The sequence below is a fragment of the Sarcophilus harrisii genome, chromosome 5 (genome assembly GCF_902635505.1).
Source record: "Sarcophilus harrisii chromosome 5, mSarHar1.11, whole genome shotgun sequence".
NCBI lineage: Eukaryota > Metazoa > Chordata > Mammalia > Dasyuromorphia > Dasyuridae > Sarcophilus > Sarcophilus harrisii.
In genome coordinates, this window is record NC_045430.1 from 200,630,163 (window position 1) to 200,653,109 (window position 22,947).

Consider the following 22,947-nt stretch of genomic DNA (forward strand, 5'->3'; position numbering starts at 1 on the left):
CAGCCCCTCTGCTCTGGACACTCTGCCCCTCGCTCCCCGGCTCTCTTGGAAGGCCCATCCGGTCTCCTCAGCCCCACGCCTGCCTTTCCCCTCCAGGAAAGGCCTTTCCCGGGTCCTCCTCAGTGGAGAGCCAGGCCCTTTGGCGGGAGGGAGGCCTGGGGTGGGACCAGAGCGCCCGGGCCCTTACCTGGGTGACTTTCTCGGTGACGTTGTGGGTCCTCTCCTTGATCTTTGGGGCAATGATCTCGCGGTCACTGGCAGGTGAGGCCAGGAAAGGATCACCCTTCAGATCCACGAAGTTCAGGGTGATCTGAGGAATCTTACTGATGGTGCGATAACGGACCAGGTCCGAGTCTGAGGTGGAGTTCAGGAGGCTGCTGCGTAGGGGGTGCATGGCCCCTGGGTTGGGCAGGGGAAGGAAGAGAGCGGTCAAGGGCTCAGGCCGCAAGGGCCCAGGTCAGAAACATGGGGGATGGCTGAGTTGGGAACATGGAGACACAGACAGGTGCAGGTCTTAGAGGGACAGCTGGGTCGGCAACGTGGTGGGACGGTTAGCAAGTTAGACACATGGAAGCACCCACTGGCTGGGGATCCCCGTGGACAGGCGAATGACAGTAAGAAAGGGGGACCGCTAGGTCAGGAACAGAGCAGGATAGGTAGCTCTAAGGGGTCGAGGGACCAGATCAGTGCACGGATCCAGAAACAAGACAAGAGCCAGAGCTCAGAGCACTGGCCAGCAAAGAAAGGGCCAGGAGCATGTGCGCACAGAAAAGTTTTTGAGTTCTATGGATGGGGAGCTAGAGGGGCACCCAGGGGAACCTGCTGTAGTGGGGGGGGGGGCAGGCCAGGCCAAGGAAAGAGAGCAAAAGGTCCAGAATTAAGGACCTAAAAGATGGGTCACTCAGTGAAAGAAGCCGGCAGCTGTACCTGCAGAAAGCTACCACTGCTGAGACCAGCAAGTTCTGGAGATCCAGATGCCAGAAACGGTCTTTTGAGTTGGAGAATATAATGGTTTGGGCATTAAATGGGATGAATGGACACTTAATGGGATTAAATAAGTGCTAATGGGATTTCCCATCTCATTGACAGGGAAGGGGAATCTGTGGAGATCCAGGAAGCAGGAGAGCAGGAGTAGAGGGAGCAAGGGGAAGGATGAGCAACAGAAGAAAGGGTTTGGACAAAGGGAGGCAGGAATCTGTCTGGCCACAGGCTTCCTGCTGCCCCGAGCACCCTTTTCACTGCCCTCTCGGCCCCCCCACCCCAGCCTTCAAGCCCCGGCCAGCCCCCTCACCAGTGCTGGCGTGGCGGGGGGGTGGGGGCATCGTGCCAGCCCTCATGGCCTCGATGTCATCGGCGGAAGATGCTCGTCGGACACTGGCACAGCTCTCGCGGGAGCGGGTCCGGGCCAGGCTGCAGCTGGAGCCTGAGGCATCAGGGTTGAGGTTTCGCGTCCGAGGGGAGGAGTGCGTAAGAGGTACACTACTCGGGGAGCCAGGCCCCACCAGGGCCCGGCGCTCCTCAGCCAGGCCAGGAGGGCCTGACACATGGTTATCTAGGGAGGAGGTCACCTCATCCAGGGCCAGAGACTCGCTGCTGGGCGGTGCCGGAGTCAAGTCCACGTCCACCACAACTGCCCCTGGAGCCCTCGGGCCACCAGGTCGCAGGGAGGGTTCCCGGGCTGTCAGGGCCAGAAGTGCTGGAAGCTTCAGTCGAAAGGTCCGGCCACGGCCTGTGGGGGGAAACAGCAGATGGGCATAATCACGGCGTCCACACGCCCCCAGGAGTCCTGCCCTGCCTCAGGAAGCCCTCCTTCCCAGACCTCCCCAGCCAGGGAGAGCACATCCCAGTGCTGCCTCATGGGAGCACAGAACTTCAGCGTCCCGAGACACCTAAAACACAATCTGAGCCAAAGGGGAAGCAGAGGCCCTCAGAGCTGTAGAGCAAGGGAAGGGGAGAAAGTCAGAAAGAGCACAAAAATGAAGTCAGTAGAGCAGAGTGGACAGCATTGAACTTGGAATCAGCAACCACCCCGCTCTGCTTTAGTTACAGCCCTGGACAGGTCACTTAATCTGTCCAATGATGTGAACTCCAATAATTCCCTAATATTCATCCACCAAGTCACAGAGCAGTTGTTTGAGGGGGGGGGGGGTGTTGGTTGTTTTTTGGTTTTTTTGTTGCTTTATTTTTTGAGGCGGCTGGGATTGCCCAGGGTCACACATCTAGGAAGTCTTAAGTGTCTGAGGCCTCATTTGAACTCAGGTCCAACTGGCTCCAGGGCTGTGGGCCCCAAAATCACACATCAGTTGCGATCTGCCTTGATAGAAAGATTTCCCATGGATGGCTGTTCCCTAAGCCAATGAATCACAAATCCTTTGAGTATCTGTATAATCTTCTAGAAATAAACAATCCTTCCCCAAACACTTTCCCATTAGGCAGTTCCCTGGATCATCCCTCTGTGAGGCAGATGGGGTATCACCCCCATTTATGGTCCCCATTTCCTAGATGAGAAGGCAGAGCTCCAAAGCAGTCAGATGACTCCCCTACAGTCATACGGTCTGTCAGTGGCAGAGCTGGGTCTCAAACCCAGGTCTCCTGACTCCTGGTCTGAAGTTCTTTTGGGGCAATCTCAAAGGAGCCAAGTAAAGAGAACTCACTAGCTGGCCCCTCACCTCACCCTGACTCCACAAGTCCAGTGACAAGGCTATCTGACAATCTGTCCCAGGGTTCCAGGACCTAGAGCTACAAGGGGGTGAGCAGATCGTTTAGGTGAGGAAAACAGACACCTACCTGGGGCCAGCCAACTGGTGGGAGGGCCTCGGTGGTTCGTGTCGTGGGCCAGGGACCCCGCCAACTCCGTCTCCATCACCACTTCAAAGTTGAGGATGAACATGATGACAGCCCCATCCTCGTTCTTCACGGGAACTACGTCCACCAAGCACAGAAAGCAGCTGCCTGAGGGGCAGACCCAGAGCATTGGGAAGGGAAGGAATGAGCAAACCTCCCTCCCGCTCTGATTAGCAGTCACCAGTGCTAGGGAGTCAGCACTAATAAGAACAAAGAAATGCCCCCGAGCTAAAAGGGCCCCAGCCAGGATCCACTCTTTCTGTCTCTCTACCCCCACTGCCCTTTTTAGTTCATGTTTTGCTGCCCATCTCTCTCCTGTCCAGCCTGTCTCTTCACATCCCTTATCTTTCTTTCCATTCCTCCCTTACTTTGTCTTTGTTTCTGTATCTTTGTTTATATGTTTCTTTATATTATGAATTCTTCTAGGACAGGACAGTCCTTGAGGACTTTTGCCTTTTTTTGGATTCCCAACACTTAGTGCAGTGCCTGGTACAGAATAGGTATTTAACATATATTTATTGATTGATTGATCTCTCCCTCCATCCCTATATTTATTTCACTATTCAAGATCTGTTCAGTCACTGAAACCCTCAATAGGTAACTGAAAACTTGTAAAAGAGAAAATTACTCACCCCCTTACATTTACCAACCATAACTAGGGTTTTCTCCATATTGTTTGCCCCTAAAATGGCTTCTTTCATTATCCTGACTTTCTGTTGAATTGACCTGTCAGGAACAATCACATTCCCACATCTGGTGTCTCCCACTGGTTCTCCCTTGTAATACTTAGCAGAGTATCAAGCATACTGGAGATCAATTTTAAGTGATAACTCCTGTAAAAGGCATTATGGGATAGCGCATAGAGATCTGACTTCACAATCCTACCTCTGACCCCAAGAGACATTAGATGAGTCACTAATTCTCTCAGAAGTTCAGGTAATGCTCTAAGCCCCTTAAGTTGAGCTGCTGATCTGCATGGATGGAGGGAATTTTCTTGCTCAAGAATTCCCAATGAAATCACAGATGTGAACAACATTGCTCAATGTTGATGATCACAAAGGTGATGAAGATAACAGCAATCGTGATGAAAATGTGAGTCATACCAGTAGTGACGATTGGAAGTGATGTTGATGGTGACTCTAATAGCAGTGATGACAGTGGACAACGTGGTCCTACTATGTAAATAGCCCTTTCTCCCATATTCAGATCCCCCTCCAATTTCCTGCTCTCTTTTCCCACTCCTTGCACCCCACTCCCTTACTTAATGCCTGGCTCCAAATTCACAAAGACTGAGGGGAGAATCCTTTGAAATCACATGGGAAGGGCCGAGCAAACTAAGCAAGTCACTGTTCAGGGACTATAAGCCCTGCTTATCTCTCCACCATAGCACTCCTGAGATTGATGGGAGTTTGCTTCAGGATCCGTGTAAAGGGACCAGACAGGAATAGGCAGTGTCTCCTCTACCCTACTCCTTTGAAGGTGGGAGGAGAAAATGGAAGGGGATGGGGACACTAATCAGATTAGGTTTTCTGACAGCTGAGGCTAATCCTATGGAATGAGATCCATTGAAGCCAAATGGGAATGGTAGACAGGGAAAAGATGTTAAAAATAAGGGGGATGGCCAAAGGAAGTGGCTGGCTAAGGGTACCATCCCCCCCAAAAGCCTCCCACTCACCCTCTCTCCCTGGCCTTCAGGGCCACCCCAGGAGAAACAGGTCAGGATGAATCTTCCTTCTATCTGCTTGTCTCTCCTGCCCCAAACCCTGTGTTTTCTTACCCCCCCCCCACCAGACCCAAAGCACAGCTGTGGAGTTGGGAGGCGCTGGGGGTTGGGCCAGGAGACTGCCTGGAACTCCGACAGTCTGCCTGAAGTTTATGCCCAAATATGGCTGTGGCCAGCAGCAGCTGGAGTGGGGACTGGCCCTGGCCAGTGGCCCAACAGAATGGCCAGAGACCCAGGGGACCTCCAGCCCACAGGTTCTAGAGACCCTTGAAATCTATAGATAGTGAATGTTCTAGCAACCTGATCTAAGATTTCTCAAGCCTGGAAGAGAGAAACCTTTGACAGGTTATCTGAAAAATCATACCTCCCCAGCCCAGTACTAGGAGTCCAGACCCCGTGAGCCCCACACAGCCCAGGCACTCCAATATGAAAACACAGCGCCTGGAAGTGAGAAACCCCCGCCCCAATGCCCCTTGCCCAAAGTCCTGGTGCTTTTGCTTCCCCACCCAATAGCAGTGGCCGCCATCCCTAAGCAGCCTTGCTCCTTTCCATCCCTGCACCCCAGGGCCCTAGCCCTCTTAGTTTGACTGAATTATTTGAAGGAAAATATTTTCTGAATGTGTCCAAAGTCCCGGTTATTCCAAAAATGTAAGTTGGAGCAGTGCCTGATGGCTGAGGGAGATAGAACTTAAGAGGAAGAAGAATCGGCTGCTCTAAAGGGAAAGGGAAGGGAAAGGAGGGCTTTCCTTATCTTTTTTTCTCTTATTCCCGCTCATCTTCTCCAAGGTGCCCCCCATCCTCCAGCCCCCCATGATGAGTCAGTTAAAACCTACCTGTAAGCCTACAGTCAGCTCCCTCTCATCTATGAGCCAGACAAGACAGGCCGTTCTGCAAACAAGTTCTCTGGGTTGAAGCTAGGGCAGGTGGGAAGGGGAGGGGTGTGCATAGGGTCCCCCGGGGACCAAAGTGGGGGAAGTGGCAGGGATGCCTGCCAGACAAAAAGGGCGGGACATGGGGACAGCCAAGATGTGGGTATCACAGGCAACTTCCAGCTACTCCCAATCCCTGGAAGCACTGAGGGCGGCAGAACCAGGAAAGCTAGATGTATTACCTAAAAATCAGTGGAAGCCATGGATTGGGGTGGACTATATTTGCAAGTCAGTGGGAATAATGGGCTCAGTGTCTCAAGAAGCAATGGGCTAAGGATTCAATAGGGATTTAGGAATCAGTAAGCATGGTGGACTCAAGGTAAAAGACTCAGTGATGGATGTCAGCTGAAGATCCACGGACTGGGGGAAGGGTTGAGGGGTGGCAGTAATAACCTAAGGGTCTGGAAGGTCATTAATGATGATGGCCTTAGTATCCAGGGATCAATGGAGGTGATGGCTTTATTGGGAGTTAGTGTGACTAATAGGTTCAGTCTCTGGGGCTCCGTGACAGACTTGAGGATCCAGGGATCAATAAGGATAAAAGGTTGATAGTCTCAGGAACCAGTGAAAGTGATATATTTATTATATGGGATCGGGAAAAGTAATGGATTCAGTGTCAAGAGGTCAGTAAAGAGTAATGACTAACCAGGTCATATAGTAGATAGAGTGTTGGACCTGGAATCAGAAATTCAAAAACTTGATTCAGACATGTATTAGTTGTGTAACTCTGGGCAAATCATTTACTCTCATCTGGCCTCAGTTTACTCATCTGTCAAATGGGAATAATACCATTTATTTTATAGAATTGTTGTGAAAATTCAATGAAATAATACAAGCTTTAAAGCATTATATAAATATTGGATATGATCATGAACTTAGAGGACAAGAGGCTGAGGGAATCAAGGGTCTTTGAACCACTGAAGATAGATCCAGTGTTTTCATGCCATTTGGAGGTAGAGCTGAAGGCCCCCTAATTAGCACAGGCTTTGAGTCACAGCGTCAGGAGGGATGATGGGACCAAAGTTTAGTGTTAAGCGTGGGTGACATCCATTTGTGTCAGGGAGTCCTTGACTGAGGTATCATTGGAGATGGTGAGCTGAGGGTGTGAGGAGAAGTGTCTGTGGGTCAATAAGGGTAATGAACTCAGTGACAAGAATTCAATGAGGATTATGAACCAGGCGTCCATGGTGGTGATAGGCTTGGTGAAGATGAGAGATTCAGTGCTTAGCATTCAGACGGAGTGATGGACTTAGTGTCCAGGGGTTCAGTTGGGTAAGTACAGAATCTCAGAATTGGAAAGGATCCTAAAGACAATAAAATCCACTCTGTATCTATTTAGGAGTAATGCCCCCAAAAGTTTGAAGATTTCCCGTGATAAGGAACACAATACTCTAATAATCCCATTGTACTTTGGGGCAGCTCTAGTTATTTTTTTTTAATTTTCCCCTTACATTACATTACATTGCCCTACAATTTCCAATCAGTATAAAAAACTGCTGACTCCTTCTGCTGATGAAGCTCAGCAACCTACCTATAACTTAGGTTCTCAGAGTTTTTGAGGGCTAACCCTCAAGTCAGAGGCAGAACACAAGCCTTAGATTTCCAGAATGGTTCTCTATCCAACAATGCTGACTCTCCCTCACATTATATCTAAATATAATAGATGGAAAACTGAGAAAGGAGCAAACACTACCAATTAGGAGAATGGGGGGAGGCTTCCTGGAGGAGGGGGAAACTAAGCTGAGCTTTGCAAGAAGTCAAGGAGTCTAAGAAATAAAGATGGGAGGGAAGTGCATTTCAGATATAAATAACAAAGGCACATTAATGATGAAAATAGTGATTGGTTCTGTTTTTAAATATGGTTTCGAGGTACTCGGAACTATGCTAAGAAAGTGGTGATAAACATCCACGTACTTTGACCTAGAAAAGCCACAGCTAAGCAAAGACAACCCCCCAAAGAGCAATAATAAAAAGAAAGTTTCCCTATACATCAAAATATTTATATCATCATTTTTGTAGTAGCAAGAGTAAAGTAAATGCTCATCAATTGAAGAAATATGACAAAGGATGATTCATTAAATGTAATAGAATATTACTGTGCTGTAAGAAACTATGAGAATGAAAAATACAGAAAAGTATGCTAAGAGTTCGATGAACTGACACAAGGTAAAGCAAGCAGAAGCCAGAAAATAACATATACAATGACAACAATGATGTAAATTAAAAGAACAAAACAGCCCAAAATCGAATGCCATAGAATTATAATGACCAAGCTTTGTCCAAAAAACAAAAATGAGAATATACCTCTTTCTCTTCTCTGCACAGCTGGACAACTTTGGGTATGGAACACTGCTATAACACTGGACTTGCTGTTGTGTTGGTTAGTTTGGATGAGCTTTTTGTTTTTCCTCTTTTTAAAAATTCTTTATTATGAGATGTATTTCTGAGAAGGATGAAATGTAATGCAAAACGAAGACAATATAAAAATACAGCAAAAAAAAAATTTAAATTAAATATATGTATGAATGCGGATGTGGTTGCAAGGTATAGCAATGCCCCAGGTCCCAGCTTCTATATACCATCTCTCCTGAGTCTTCTTATTCCTTTCCTTCCTCATACCCCCTAGCCTCATATGGCTCCAGTCAGCCTGGCTCCCCTGGGAACTAGAGGAAACAGAGTCGAGTATGGGATCACAGTAAATGGAGAAGAGCATCAAGCCTTGGCAAAGCCTGGGCTGGCATTCTGCCACCTGGGTTGGAACCTCCCCAGCACTCAGAGCTGTAGTACCACCGATAGCCACTTCATGGCAGCCTCAGTCCAACAATGTTGAGCTCTTCTTGGGAGAACAGAGGGGTGGGGAATGGACACTGACAAGGAGCAGGATTAGACATCAGGATAAAGCAGGGATAAATATGGGGTCAGGGATCACGTGCCACCCGCTACTACAGAATGAGCCTCAGCCCCAGTCACCAGAAGAGAACAGGCTGAGGAGACCCAGGAGGTGGAGGGCTGAGCAGAGACCAAGAGCTACCTATAGGATCCAATACCATCTGGTCCCTGGAATTCCCCAGGGCAGGGCCCTTAATAAGCATTATTGCCCAGCTCCTCTCTGCCACAGGGTAGGTAGGTGGTAATACTAAAAATAAAAGACTTGGCATCTAAGAGCTTGAGCTGAGCAGCTCTAAAGTCTACCATGTTACTCTTAGCTGATCCAGTTTTAAGAAAGGGCCTTGAGAGCCCCTCATATTCAGAACATTTTTTTCCAAAACCCAAAGGGTCTGAACATAAGAAAAAACCCAATATGGTCTCAACAGAAAGTGCCGAGGGGCACAGCTCCAGAAGACAGGCTTCCTTCCCCTCCCAATCCCCCTCAACACAAACATACCAGCTAGGCCAGGGTTTCTTGGTTACAGATTCAGAGCATCAATAAATTTGGTTGCTCAACCCAGCTGCCCTTACATATACTCCTCCCCTTACCATCCCCTAGAGTTGAAGGCATCATCCTTTCCCAGAAATCAGGCTCCAGGGTGAAGAGAGAGACTTGGAAAAGGAGACAATAAGGAAAGGAGTAGGGATAGCAGATAGGTTAGGATTAATAGGAACTCACAAGAATAATTCACTTACATAGCACTCAACAGGTTACAAAGGGCTTTCCTCACACCAGTGAAGCGGATAATGCATTGCCCTCTGTTCTCTGAGACCATTAACCTCAATGACCACAGAACACTAGGCCCATTATTCCCACTGCTGTCCACTTTCACAAATGAGGAAATTGAGACCTAAAGAAGTGATTTGCCAAGGACCAAGGGTAAAACTAGGAACAGGTTCAAATCCCAGATCCACATGCTCCTAGGCAAGTTGCCTCATATCTACAGGACTCGGTTTCCTCCTCAGCAAAAAGAAGGGGTTGAAGGTGATGATCCCTAAGAGGCCTTTCCAGCTCTAAATCCTGTGGAGCCTGTTTACCTCCAAATCTCACAGTCTCCAGTCTCCCGGTCCAAGGTTGTTTCCTCAAACTACCCAAGAGTTAGGGAAGGAGATGGAGACAGACTTGGAGGTGGGGGCAGCAATGACAATTAGATGTAAGGAAAGGGATGGAGAGGTCACGTGGGACCAGAGGGCAGCAATGTAGGCAACAGCCTCGGGCATGATTTGAAATGGATTATTTTTTGAGTTTTGGTGGAAGTAGAACAAGGAAGAACAAGTATATTCAACATTCCATTTTGTAAATGCATATATTTTAATGCCAAACAATCTCAGTCTCCGTGGCACACAGGTATTTATTTTGTGATCTTGAATCTCATGTGTCACAATGAAGGCTTAGAGCCTCTGGTGGACAGTAATACATGGAAGATAAAATTTTCAAATCTTGACTTAGGCTCAGAAATCCCTAACTCTGGCTCTAAGGGCATGGATTAAGCAAAAAGTGGAAAAGGAAGAATAGGAGAAGAACAGAAGCAGGTAAGGAAAGAGAGGGGGAAAGATGGGGAGGGAGAGAGGAGGGCGAAGGGGGCAAGAAAGAGAAGGAACTAATTAAAGAGAAGTGGAGAAACACAACCGAAATCAGGAAGAGTTGGCAAACACAATCCAGTTGCAGAAAGTGGCTGAGCTGCAGGCTTCCAAATACTATGTGTTAATTCATCAGCACATAATCTGTCGTTTTTATTTAATGCCAACACACACACAGCCATCCACCCTGCAGCTGCTCATTTCTCCAAACCCTGATTCCCTTTCAGCGCTTCTGGGCCCTGCCGCATCAGTTGGGTCTTGCCCAGTTGGGGATAACTCTTAAGTAAGCAGTGCTCCATTGTACTGCATATGTATTCCATAACCTTTCAGAGCCAGGGGAGGGCAGGGTCAATAATGATTCCAGGGTTTGCAGGGGCAGATGGTGCAGATGACCTTGAGAAGGGAAGGAAATAGAGGAAGGAGGGGAAAGCAAGGCTGTAATTCAGGTCTTTAATGGTTTGCTGAACTGAATTTCCCCCAGGAGAAACAGCATGGGCTGATGGTCAAAGAGCTGAACTTGTAGTCTGGAGACCTGAGTTCAAGTTCCAGCTCTGACACTGACTTGTATGTGACCTTGAACAAGTTATTTACCCCTCTCTCCAGGAGGCATCTGTAAGAGGCAGGGAAGGGAGAGAGATCATCCCACCCCTATCTACCTCACAGGTTCGCTGTGAAGATTTAATAAGAGAAAGTCCAGGAAAATACTTGGGAAAACATCAGCTGCTATATAAATAGAAGTAGATGTTAGCCCTGCAGGTAGAAGGCAGAAGTTGTTGCCCTTTGCCCCATGCCAGTCCCTGGTAGGTAGGACACACCATCCTGGGGACAATCTTAGAGCCAGGCTGAGATGGGAGAGCAGGGGCTCAACCCCGGTCCCTGTCCGCCCCCAGCAAAAGATGCTGTCTCCGGCTCAGGGCTGGCTGTGTAGTGTCAGGTTATATTTAGCTTGGTGGCGGCGACAGGAAGAGGCAAAAGAAACAGCAGCTCCTGGTCTGGGGCCATAGTGTTGCTGACATCCCACTTACGGCAGAGGCAAGGGTGGAAAAGGAGTGAGGGGGAGGGAGGGAGGAAGGTCAAAGAGGCTCTGTGCCACCCCCCCAGGTCGGCAAAGCCTACATAGAGAGCAAAAACAGAAAAAGCTCCAGGATTTGGGTAACGAGGGAATCCAAGGGCCCGATGGGGACCCCAGGGGCCCAAGACCTTGTGAATAGTGAAGGCAAAGGCCAGAGGGATAACAACAGCCTTCCACAGTGTCAAGAGCCCATGCCCCACTAGGCAGCTCAGAGAGCTGGAGAGGTGTGGAAAAGACAGAAAGTGAGACAGCAGGAAGATAAGAAGTCATGAGCATCCCACTCCTCAATTTCCAGACATTTGTTTTAGACTTGTGATAACACTTGTGAGCTTGCCATCACAGCAGCTCATGAAGAACCCTTGTCTTACTATAGACCAATCTCTCTCTCCAACCTCAAGCTCCCAGATACATTTTTTTGGGTTTCCAGTTTTCACATCACTGGTGGATAGACTTTCATCACTTCACACCTGGATTACAATAATGACTACCAACTGATCTTCCTGACTCTCTTCCCTTCCCCCCAGCAATCCTTTCTGCATATCGCTGCCAAAACAATCTTCCTAAACCTGCTGTGTCCTCACATCACCACCTCTTGATCAAAAACTACATTTTTCTTTCCTACCACAATACAAATTCCTCAAAACTCTCAATAATTCATTGAGGGGGAAATAGATAGGAATGAGGAGACCTGGATTTGAATCTTAGCTCCAAAGGGAGTTAGATGGTGCTGGACTTAGAATCAGGAAGATGTTAGTTCAAACCAGATAACTTACTAGGTGTGTGGACCCCAGGCCAGTCAATGCACCTCTGTCTGTCAGTTTCCTCATTTGTCAAATAAGGTAGGACTTGATGCCCTCCTAATTTCTTCTAGGTTTTTTTTAAGAAGCAGCTAGGGGCAGTTGGATGGTGCAGTGGTTAGAACACCAACCCTGAAGTCAGAGGTCCTGAGTTCAAATCTGCCCTTAGACACTTAACACTTCCTAGCAGTGTGACCCTGGGCAAGTCACTTAACCCCAATTGCCTCAGCAAAAAAAACAAAACAAAAGTTTTTAAAAGCAGCTTACATATCACAGAGAAGCATTGGACTTGGAATTAAGAAAACCTGAGATCAAAAACTGTTTCAAATGCTTAAAAGCTATATGATCCTGGGCAAGTCACCTAAGCAATTTGAGCCTTAGTTTGCTTTTCTGTGATATAAGAAAATTGAACTGGATGACCTGTTGCTTCCAACTCCAAGTCTATGATCCCAGGATCTGAGATAAAATCGATTAGTTGGGTGACCATGCACAAATCAGTCAACCTCTATGAGCTTCATCTGTAAAATGAGAATAAAAAAATACACTATCTATGTGATAGGATTGTTGTTAGAAAAGAAATGTGTAAAGATTAAAACTCTTGTAAAAACCGTTATTACTACCAAATCTTACTATCTGCTTTTTCCCAAGTCACACCCTAGAGCTCCACTCAAGACAGTTTTCTCACTCTCCTCCAAACTCATATGGGCATTTCCACCTCTGTATTTTCCATCCTATTTTCTTTTTTCTCTATTCAAATCCTTGTCATCCTTCAAAAGCCAGCTTCCATCCCACCTTCTGCTTGAAGCCTTCCCTAACTAACAGCCCCAATTCATACTTATTTCTTTTTCTAGGACCACCTATTGTATTTTCTATGTGAAATACCCAACTTGTCACTCACAGAATATGGAATGGTTAGTAGACAATCAATATTTACTTGCTAATTGGCTGGGGGATCAGTGTAGCCTCTGAACTATAGTTCTCAGTCAGTACAATAACATATCCTTGTAACTGAAATTCCAAGGATCAAATAGCACTAAATTTATTTTTTGCATTATTTAGAAAAGATACCTATTTAAAAAACAATCAACTTGATTTGTTGGAGTCTAAGCTTCCATTAGTATATACTAGTTAGCCTGACCATAAATTCAGTGAACTGGAACAATTATTTTCCCTGATCTTCTTAGTTTGTTGATGTTGTTAATCAATCATTTCAGTTGTGACTCTTTGTGACCCCATTTGGAGTTTTCTTGGTAAAGATATTGGAATAGTTTGCCATTTTCTTCTCCAGTTAATTTTACAGATGAGGAAACTGAGACAAACAGACTTGCCCAGGATCATACAGCTAGGAAGTCTGAGACCAAATCTAAAATCAGATCCTCCTATGTCTAGGTCTATGAATTGAGCTTTCTAGCTACTCCCCTCCGCCATATTTAAAAATCCTCAGTTGATCTGACCATCTCTGGTAGCCAACATTCTATAGTTCTCTTCCCTTCATGGCAGCAGTCCAAAAAGAGTGCCTTCACTTCTCCTTCACTTTCTTCTAAACTCCCAGCAATCTTACTTCTGATTTCATTCAACTAAAACTGCCTTCTCCAAAATTATCAGTGATCTGTTAATTATCAAATCTAGTCCCTGGCTGCACTGATCTTTGTAGATCCTTTGCAACATCTGATCTTGTCTGCTTCTGAATTCTCCTCTCTGGGTTTTTGTGACACTGCTCTCTCTCCATTCTTTGCCTATTTCCCCCAACTGCTCCTTCTCAGTCTCTTTATCCCCATCATGCCAGCTAATCTTAGCTGTTTCTCCAAGGATCTAGCCTGCCCCCCACTTTCCCTTTTTGCTTAAGACTACCTCACTTGGTGATCTCATTATCTCCCATGGGTTCAATTATCATCTCTATGCAGATGATTCCCAGATCCTTATATTCCGCCCTAACATCTCTGTTGAGCCTCTTGGATAGGAAAAGTCAAACTAGACGTTACATAGGTGTCCCAATTTTTTTTTTTCCAGAACAGAACTCATTATCTTTTCCCACAAAATTCTCTGGGTTGCCATTCCACCAAGGATCTGAGTTCACAGCACTGGTGTCATCCTTCACTTCTCATGCTCACCCTCCCCAGGTTGGTCAACACATTGTTTAATCTCGTTTCTGTCTCCCCACAGCTCTCACGTACATCCCCTTCTCTCCACTCACACAACCACAATCCTAATTCAGGTTCTCTTCACCTCTTGCCTCTATTATTGCAATAATTTTCTAACTAGTTTCTCTGCCTCAGGTCTTTGTCCCTTTCTATAACATACTTCTCAACTGCTGAAATGATTTTTCTAAAAATGAACATCTGACCATTTCACCCCTCTCCTCATCTCACACTAGATATGCTCCATCAGCTATCTATTATCTCCAGTTTTCTATCTGGCATCTAAGGCTCTCCATGATTTGCCTCCTTTCCAGACTCCTCACATCTTATTTCCCTCCACAGTCTTTACAATTCAACTACACCAGTCTACTTCAGTTTCTTGAACTAGAGAAGTCACGTCCTATTTCCATGTACCAGTGTCCCTCACTAAATGCATTCCTCCTTATTTCTGCTTCATGGTTTCCCAGAATTCCTTCAAGACAGCTCAAATCCCACCTTCTGTAGGAAACCTTTCTCGTTCAGATCATCTCCATCTCTTCTGTATATATTTTTGGACAGTTGCTTCAGTAAAACTGAGACCTATTAAAACCCTTAGCTTAAAAAGGCCAAGTTGTATCCAGGACCATCTTCAGTCATCCTGATCTCTATCTGGGCCCTGGATCCAGAAGGTCCCAGAGGAGAAAATGAAGTTGGTTACCTTGCACAGCCTTCCCTCACTCAAATCCAACTGAATTTCAGGTCATGGCATTACCTCCCCAGTTTCATTGTTATCTTGGAGAACAAAGGACACGCTACAATATATCTAATATGTATACATAGTTATTTACATTAATTCACATTCCTGGGAGAAAAATCTCCCATTAAAATGTGAGTTACTTACAGGAAGGAGCCAGGTTGTTACTTTTCTTTGTATCAGTCCATAGTACATAGTAAGCATTTAATAGATCTTTTTTCCATGTGTTGATGTTATGCTAATTTATTCTTCTTCCTTTTTTATTATTTTAAAAATACTCTTTGTTATATGGGTTGGCTTTCTGAGAGGAGGAGAGGAGAAGGGATTATGGGGAAAATATCAATAAAAACTTATTTTAAAAAATAAATCCTTGTTGACTGACTGAGACCTATTAGAGTTGTAAGATCAAATGATACAATTGATGTAAATAATACCAATCCACATTTCTACAGGGCTTTAACCATCCTCACAACAATCCCTATGAAATTGGTATTGCTAGTATTATCTCCATTATGTAGATAATGAACAAATAAATGAATTATTAAATGCTTGCTATATGCAAAGCACTATTCTGAGTGTTGTACCTACAAATAGAAAAGTAAGACAGTTCTTGCTCTTATTTGGAAATAATGTGTCCAGTGTCGCATAACAAATAAGTCTTTGAGTTAGATCTTGAATCCTGACTCAGTTAGGTGAATGGAGCAATGAGCCTAGAATCAGGAAGAGCACAGTTCAATCAGGCATCAAACATATATTAGCTGTTTGACCCTGGAAAAGTCACTTCATCTCTGTCTCATTTTCCTCAGTTATAAAGCGGACACAGCATATTCCTCCCAAATTCGTTGTGAGGATTAAATAATAATATTTATAAAGAAGTTAGCATAATGCCAACCACATAGGAGGTAGTAAATACGTGCTTATTTTAAAATGTCATTAAAAACAGATCTCACAGAAAGTAAAATAGATAATTTTGATGACATGAAGTTAAAAAAGCTTTTATATGAACAGAACTAATGCAGCCAAAATTAAATTGAAGACAGGAAACTAAGAGGGAAATTTTACAGCATACTACTCTGAAAAATGCCTCATTTCTTAAATATATAAAGAACTGAACCAGTTTATAAAAGTAAGAGTCATTCCCCAGTTGATAAATGGTCAAAAAAGATGAATAGGCAGTTTTCAGAAGAAGAAATCAAAGCTATCAATAATCACATAAAAAATGCTCTAAATCATTACTGATAAGACAAATGCAAGTTAAACTAACTCTGAGATATTATATAAGGTTAGCTAACATGATAGAAAAGGAAAATAACAAATGCTGGAAGGTTTGAGGAAAAATTAGGACACTGGTATACTGGTGGTAGAAATATGAACTTCACCATTCTGAAGAACAACTTGAAACCATGACCAAAGATTTACAAAACTGTGTATATCCTTTGACCCAATAATACCACTACTAGATTTGTATCCCAAAGAGATTTTTTTTTTAAAAAAGAAAAACTGCTCTTTTTTATGGTAGCAAAGAATTGAAAATTGAGGGAATGTCCATCAACTGGCAATGAATGAACAAATTATGGTATATGATTGAGATGGAATACTATCATGCTATAAGAAATGATAAGCAAGGTGATTTTAGAAAAATTTGGGAAGACTGACATGAATTCATACAAAGTCCTTAATGAGAACAGGACCCATGTCTTATCTAAACTCTATTAAACATATATGGCATTTTACACTTCTACAATGCATGTGCATTTACATTAATGTACTCAAAATCTCTAGTGAAGACATTGTCCCACTTTTCAGATAGGAAAAAAGGTTGAAAGGATTAAGTATCTTGTTATCAAATCTAATCCACTTATTTTACAGATAAGGAAACTGAGAGACAAAATGGTTAAGTGGGTTTGTCCAGAATCATGAAGCTAACAAGTGTCAAAGTCAGGATTTGAATCCAGGTCTTCCTGGTCCCAAGTGCTCTAACTACTACACTATGCTGTCTCTTGGAAAATACAAGGTTGGTATTACCTGGTGGTACTGCTAAAGTTAGACTAAAGTTCTCCTAAAATCTACACCTTTCATGGCATCATTCTGCCTTTCCCTTTAAATAAGAGAAAAGGAAAGAAATGGGATAAAGCATCCCTAGCCAAAACAAGAAGAAGGGGGAAAAAAACAGAATAGGAGTCTTATTTCCAAACTAATCTGTACGCTCTTATTCCCCAGTTTATTTCACCAGTCCAGTTACACGAATGTTAATTGACCTTCTCCAAAGAACTCTTAAAAGTCTTATGTGAAATGAGCAGGAGAATATTGTACTTAACAACAATATTGTATGATGATCAACTATGACTGACTTAGATATTCTGATCAATACAATGATCAAAGACAATGGAATCTGAATGCAGATCAAAGAATACTTTTTTAACTTTATGTTTCTCCCTTTTTATTTTTACAATATGGCTAATATGGAAATATATTTTGCATGATTTTACATGTATAATATCACATTTGTTGCCTTCTCAATGGGAGGGAGTTGGAGGGAGGGAGAAAATTCAGAACTCAAAATTGTTTTTAAATACATGTTAAAAATATGAATAATAATTTTTTTAAATAAAGAAATCCTGAAGGATGCACTCCTTCCTCTTTGACCCATTCACCCCAACTCTCCCACTATAAAGAAAACTGCTGAACAAGCTCCAAATGAATCCTCCGTCTGTGCTGTCCTTCTCTCAACCCAACTCTCTCACTGGCCTCACACTGAGCCATAGCCCAAACATCACAGGAAGAATGAGCAGAATTTTCTCAGCCCTCTTCATCTTGATCCTGCTCCTTCCTGCATCAAGTTCTGTCACAAACCTGACAACATCCGCCTGTTGGTCTCAGAATTACAGAAACAAAAATGTTAGAGTCAGACGTTCTTCAAGGAAGAATGGTATGGTGGAAAGAGCACTTGACTAAGAGTGAAGAGTCCTTCATAGCAATTCTCTTTCTACTGTTAAGTGAGTGTATGACCTGAGCAGGCTATCAGTAATGTTCCTTCCAGGTCTAGTACTCTATGGTTCTATGATTCACCCTCTTAGGATAGTGAGGTATAGAAATGACTTGTCCAATATCACATTGCAAGTTAGATGCATCTGAACTTGCCCCTCCTTATCCCTTCAGCTTCTCACAACTCAGGCCCCTCCACATCCTCTACAATCTGGCATGTTGATGACTTTGTGCAACTCTGCTTCATTTAAATCCAATTCATGTGCAAGTCAAAACATCCCCCTATGATGCCACTGGTCCTCTTCAAAAAAAGTCCAACAAAACTGGAAATTCCTTGAACTAGACACGTCACCTCACATCTTGATTTCCAGTTCAGTATTCTTCCCGTTATACAACACAGTCTCCTTCAAAGTGGAATAGCCACCAGATCAAGGAAGGAGGAGAGAAAAGATCAAGAGGAGATCCGGAGGAAGGAAAAATGCTGTCTCTGACCTAAAAGTCCTTACAATCTAATGAGTTCAGAACAGAAAACCAGAACCATTAAGTATAATATAACCAAATGACAACAGCTCAAACAACCTCCCTCAAGGGGATTTTCAGGTTAAAGTAGTGAGGCCAGTCCCTGCTCTTCTCCATTCCAGCAGGTGCCCCCAACATCTCCTTCCCCCAGCATTCAATGTTCCATTCTTGTCCCTGGTTCCTCTATTTCTTAAGCAGCACTGTAGGAGCTCCTTCACAAAGTATCATGGTACAGAAAGACTCATAGAACTGAAGACTAGGCCTGAAATGCTGGTTCTATCACTAACTTAGCTGTGTGGCTCTGGGTAATAAAGTCACTTGACCCTGAAGGTCTAAGGCAAGGTAGTGTAGTAAAAAATGTCTTGGATTGAGAGTCCAAGAGGCCTGGGTTTGACTCTCTCTTACTATCTAACTAATCTTAATTAAATCTCTTAGCCTCTTTGGGTCTCAGCTTCCTTATCAGTAAAATCAAGGAGTAGGACTGAATATCCTCTGTCACTTTCAGCTCAAAATCTATGATCCTCTCCAGCTCTAGAAAATCTATATTTTACAAAAGATCCCTAGGAAAAAGGGCATACCTAATTCCAAAGAACAAACCTCAAGTTGCAGGATTTCATATATTCATAATAAGGCTGAAACAGTTAATGGAATCTGGAAAAAGATCCAGGCTCTAGTATCACAGCTACTAGCTCTAGCATCCTTACCCCCACGCCCTGTCCTCCATCATCAATGGCTTCCTATCTCACCCTCCTCCACTCCTATCTTCTTCTCCAGTACATCCCAAGGCCATGGTCAGACTCCCAGCTCTCTGGCTCCTGCATCCCTAGCCTGGGCTTCATTCCGTACAAATATTTACATAGCTTTTCTCTGGGGGATACGGAAGACACAACATCTAGGAGCCTCCCTCCAGACACTCTCCAGATCCCACAGGAGGAAGGAAAGAAAGGGGAGGAGATGACACCCCCAAAATCAGGTCATGTCTGCCACACTCCCTCTGGGGAAATAGCATAGAAGAAAGAGCCTTGGAACCCCAAGAGAGGCAGAATTCCCCCACCCTGTTCAGGAACAGGGAGACTGCGCAAGCTGTCTGCCTGTCCTTCTCACCAAGTCAACATCTTTCCAGACCTGGACTGGGGAAAACTCTTCAGAGCTGTAGAGGGAAGCAGTCCTCATATGCCCTAGCCCAAAGCAGAGCCTGCTGGAGACCGTGTTATTTTTTGTGTTGTTGTGGTGGTGATTTGTTGTTGTTGTTGTTGCTGTTTTTAATACTCAAGACCCTTATTACTCATCACCCACTCTGCTGAATTCAATGGTTTGGGGAAAATTACCAGATTCCCTCAGGCACAACAACATAGCCCAGTCCCTCAGGCACAACAACATAGCCCAGTCCCTCAGGCACAACAACATAGCCCAGTCCGATTCCAAGCCCAGTCCCTCAGGCACAACAACATAGCCCAGTTCAATTCCAAGCCCAGTCCCTCAGGCACAACAACAGCCCAGTACGATTCCAAGCCCAGTCCCTCAGGCACAACAACATAGCCCAGTTCAATTCCAAGCCCAGTCCCTCAGGCACAACAACAGCCCAGTCCGATTCCAAGCCCAGTCCCTCAGGCACAGCAACAGCCCAGTCGAATCCATAGTCAGTCCAACAACAAGCATTTATTAAGCAATTACAAAGCATCAATAACTGTGCTAAGTGCTGAGGATACAAAGAAAGGAAAAAATCAGTTGTCTGCAAGGAACATCTATTTTAATGGGGGAGACAACCTGTAAATATCTAGGTATACACAGGAAAAATTCTGAATAAACTAAAAATCTGAAAGGCATTCACAGCAGAAAGTGAGATTTGAGCTGAGTCTTAAAGGAAAACAGTCAGAACCAAGAGGGCAGGGCATTCCAGGAATGAAGGGTCAGCTGTGCAAAAAGACATGCAGTTAAGAGATGGATGATGTGTCCAATGAACATAGTTCTCTCTGAAATTTTCTCCACTTAGCCAGTCATCCCAACCCTTCAGTTTCATAAGTTCTGCTTTGTGTTCAATATCAACCTCTCCTAGGATCTTTTTTTTTAAACCTATTTTTCTTCTCAGGAAAGATAGAAAGGATGTCTTGGTCACTCAGCATCATCTGAATGCTAACCTTTCTCTTCTACAAAACTCTTTTCTCATTTACTGCTCATTGTTTTCTTCTCCATAGTAAAGATTCTCAACCCCTTCACCTTTATTGCCTCGGATCGTTGGGATCTTAGAGGGTGAAAAAGGATTGACCACCCAGAGGATGTTTAGTGGAGGGGGGGGGGAGACAGAGGATCTGACCCCCAGGAGGAGGGAAGCAGAAACTGTGGCTGGAGGTCAGTGGGTCATGGAGGAGAGAGTTGAGAAATGGATCTAGGAGCACCAGTAATGAAGAGGAGTCCAGTGAAGAATGGGGAAACAACTACAGAGGATTGCCTGGAGAAAGGATCCTCTCCCACTGCACTCACAGCCCCAAGGAGGGAGCTGGGGGATGGAGGGAAGCAGGACTGGGCCAAAGGCAGAAGGGTAGATGGGCAATGGAGTTCAAGTCCAAGTCACCTACCCCCTCCCCCCAACAGCCCCGGATCAGCCCCTCCCCTTCACACCCCAGCAGCTGAAGCTGCTGCAGTGGGGGCCCTCTGACCCTGTTCCCATGGCAACGGGCCTGCAGCTGGAGCCGAGAAACCGACAGGATCTCCTCCAGAGACACCCCCATCTCCACCCACACACAGGCTCCTGGGGACAAGGGGACAGGGAGACTACCCAGACAGACAGAGTCTCAGGGAGCCAGAGGCAGACAAAAGAAGGCAACTTGAGGATAAGGAAGATGGCAGCTGGTCCAAGAGGTAGAGGAGGATGAAAAAAGGAAGGATCCCAGATACAAAGAGAAGTGAAGAAAGATACTAAGAGGGCCGACAGGAGACACAGACCCAAGGACCAGAGGGGGACAGGAGACACAGACTGAGGGAATCAGAGGGGGAGGGGAGACACAGACCCAGAGGGGGAGGGGAGACATCGACCCCAGGGACCCAAGGGATCCAGAGGGGGAGGGGAAGCAGAGACTGGGATATAGAAGAGATGAGACACAGACCTAGAAAAGGAAGGGGAGACAGACCCAGGGAATCAAAGACACAGGAACCCAGAGGGGGAGGGGAAGACAGACACAAAGAGGGAGGGAAGGGAGACAGGGAAGGGGAGACAAAGACAGGGACTCAGAGAGGGAGCATAGACACAGAAAGGCAAGGAATACACAGGCACAGGGTTAGGGAGAAAAAGAAAAACAGGGATAAAAATACAGAGTTAGGGTTTTCAAGAAACAAAGGGACAAAGATAAAAATCACTGGGGAAAAGAGAGAGAGCCAGACTTTTGATCAGAGAGAGTCAGAGACAACGAACTACATGATGAACAAGAAGAGGCTGAGACAGGGATATAGACCAAGACCTAGAAACAGGGAGGCAGAAAGATAAGGCCAGAGAGATGAGGACAAAGATAGATGGTCAACAAGAGAAGGATGGAGTCATGGAAAGACAAAGTCACAGAGACAGCCATGCAAGGAGACAGAAACGGTTAAGAAGAAACCGTGAGATGAAATCATACTCTGGAGGTGAGAGACAAAAAAACCTTAAAAACACAACCCACTGGGAACACACTTCTAGTAGTGAGTCAGACCCAGGCCAGGCACACCACCCAGAGATGAGCCACCTCCAACCTTCCCCTGCCCCCACAGGCATCAGCTCAAGGGCAGACCAGGCCTGGGCAGCAGCCCATCCACCCTGGGCCCACTCCCTCCGGGCACAAAACCCAGAAACAAAGAGAATCTCCAGGAGCTGGTCAGATGCTCACTGCCTTCCCTTACCCAAAGCCCTGGGCCGGGACCTTCCCCGCAGAGATTTGGTGTGGAGGACCCCATTTACCAGGCCATTCACCAACTGAATTCTGAGTCTCACATATGCACCCCCTTCTCTATCTGGACCCAGGTGAACATGGACCTTTGAGTAGATTAACTCATGGGAAACATACGCACAATTTATACACTCAAAAGTGTCACTCTCCTTTGCGGCTCGGGAGGTATCAAGAAATCACCACCAGGATATAGCCTACTTTTGATTCTGTCCCTGATTCCAGTTTGACATTCCTTAACTGATACTACTGAAAGCCCCAGCTTATGGTGTCTGGCACACAGTAGGCACTTAAAAAATAAATGTAGCCAGGATTTTCCTCAAACTCATAATGTCCCAGGCTTTCAATTACTTAGAGGTCCAGGTGCCCAAGCCCAATACTGCCAGCCCTCATCTCCACCCCTCCACCAGCACAGCCCCAGCCCCACCTCCCCCACCCCCTGCCCGGGGCAGCTGATTCATGGGACTGTCTGGCTTAAGGCCCTGATACTGCGCAGAGCTGAAGCTGGAGACACGGACACTGCACAGCTGTCGATGGCGGCGCCTGCCAGCTAGCAGCCCCTCCTCCTCCCCAGATCCTCCTGCCCCTGCTTCTTCTCCACTCCGGGGCCTCGAGGGCAAAGCCTTGACTGCCCTTAGATGGAGACCCCCAAGGGATTAAGATAAAGAAGAAAAGGTGGTAGGAGCACCTCAAAACACTCCTAAGGCCTCTCCTTCCCAGACTTGTGTCTATCCACCAGCACAGACACCCTAAGACAAGCATCTTGGGAATCAGACATCTTAAT

At 45.5% G+C, this 22,947-nt stretch overlaps 1 protein-coding gene across 4 annotated transcripts in view; it reads right to left on the reverse strand.

Annotated features, from left to right (window-relative positions):
- Positions 1–22,947, reverse strand: part of KCNH2 (potassium voltage-gated channel subfamily H member 2) — a 91,679-nt gene that overhangs the window by 24,796 nt on the left and 43,936 nt on the right. For 3 of the 4 annotated variants that reach the window (XR_004229731.1, XM_031939413.1, XM_031939412.1), the window contains exons 3-5: positions 2,788–2,952; positions 1,292–1,729; positions 188–399 (exon numbers count right to left, since the gene is read on the reverse strand). Coding sequence is in view for 3 of the 4 variants with exons in the window: in XM_031939413.1 (XP_031795273.1) it covers positions 188–399; positions 1,292–1,729; positions 2,788–2,952 (815 nt within the window). In the remaining variant the exon portion in view is untranslated. Of the gene's footprint in view, positions 1–187; positions 400–1,291; positions 1,730–2,787; positions 2,953–5,400; positions 5,470–22,947 lie in introns of those variants that run through there. The other variant, XM_031939414.1, reaches the window with a different exon arrangement.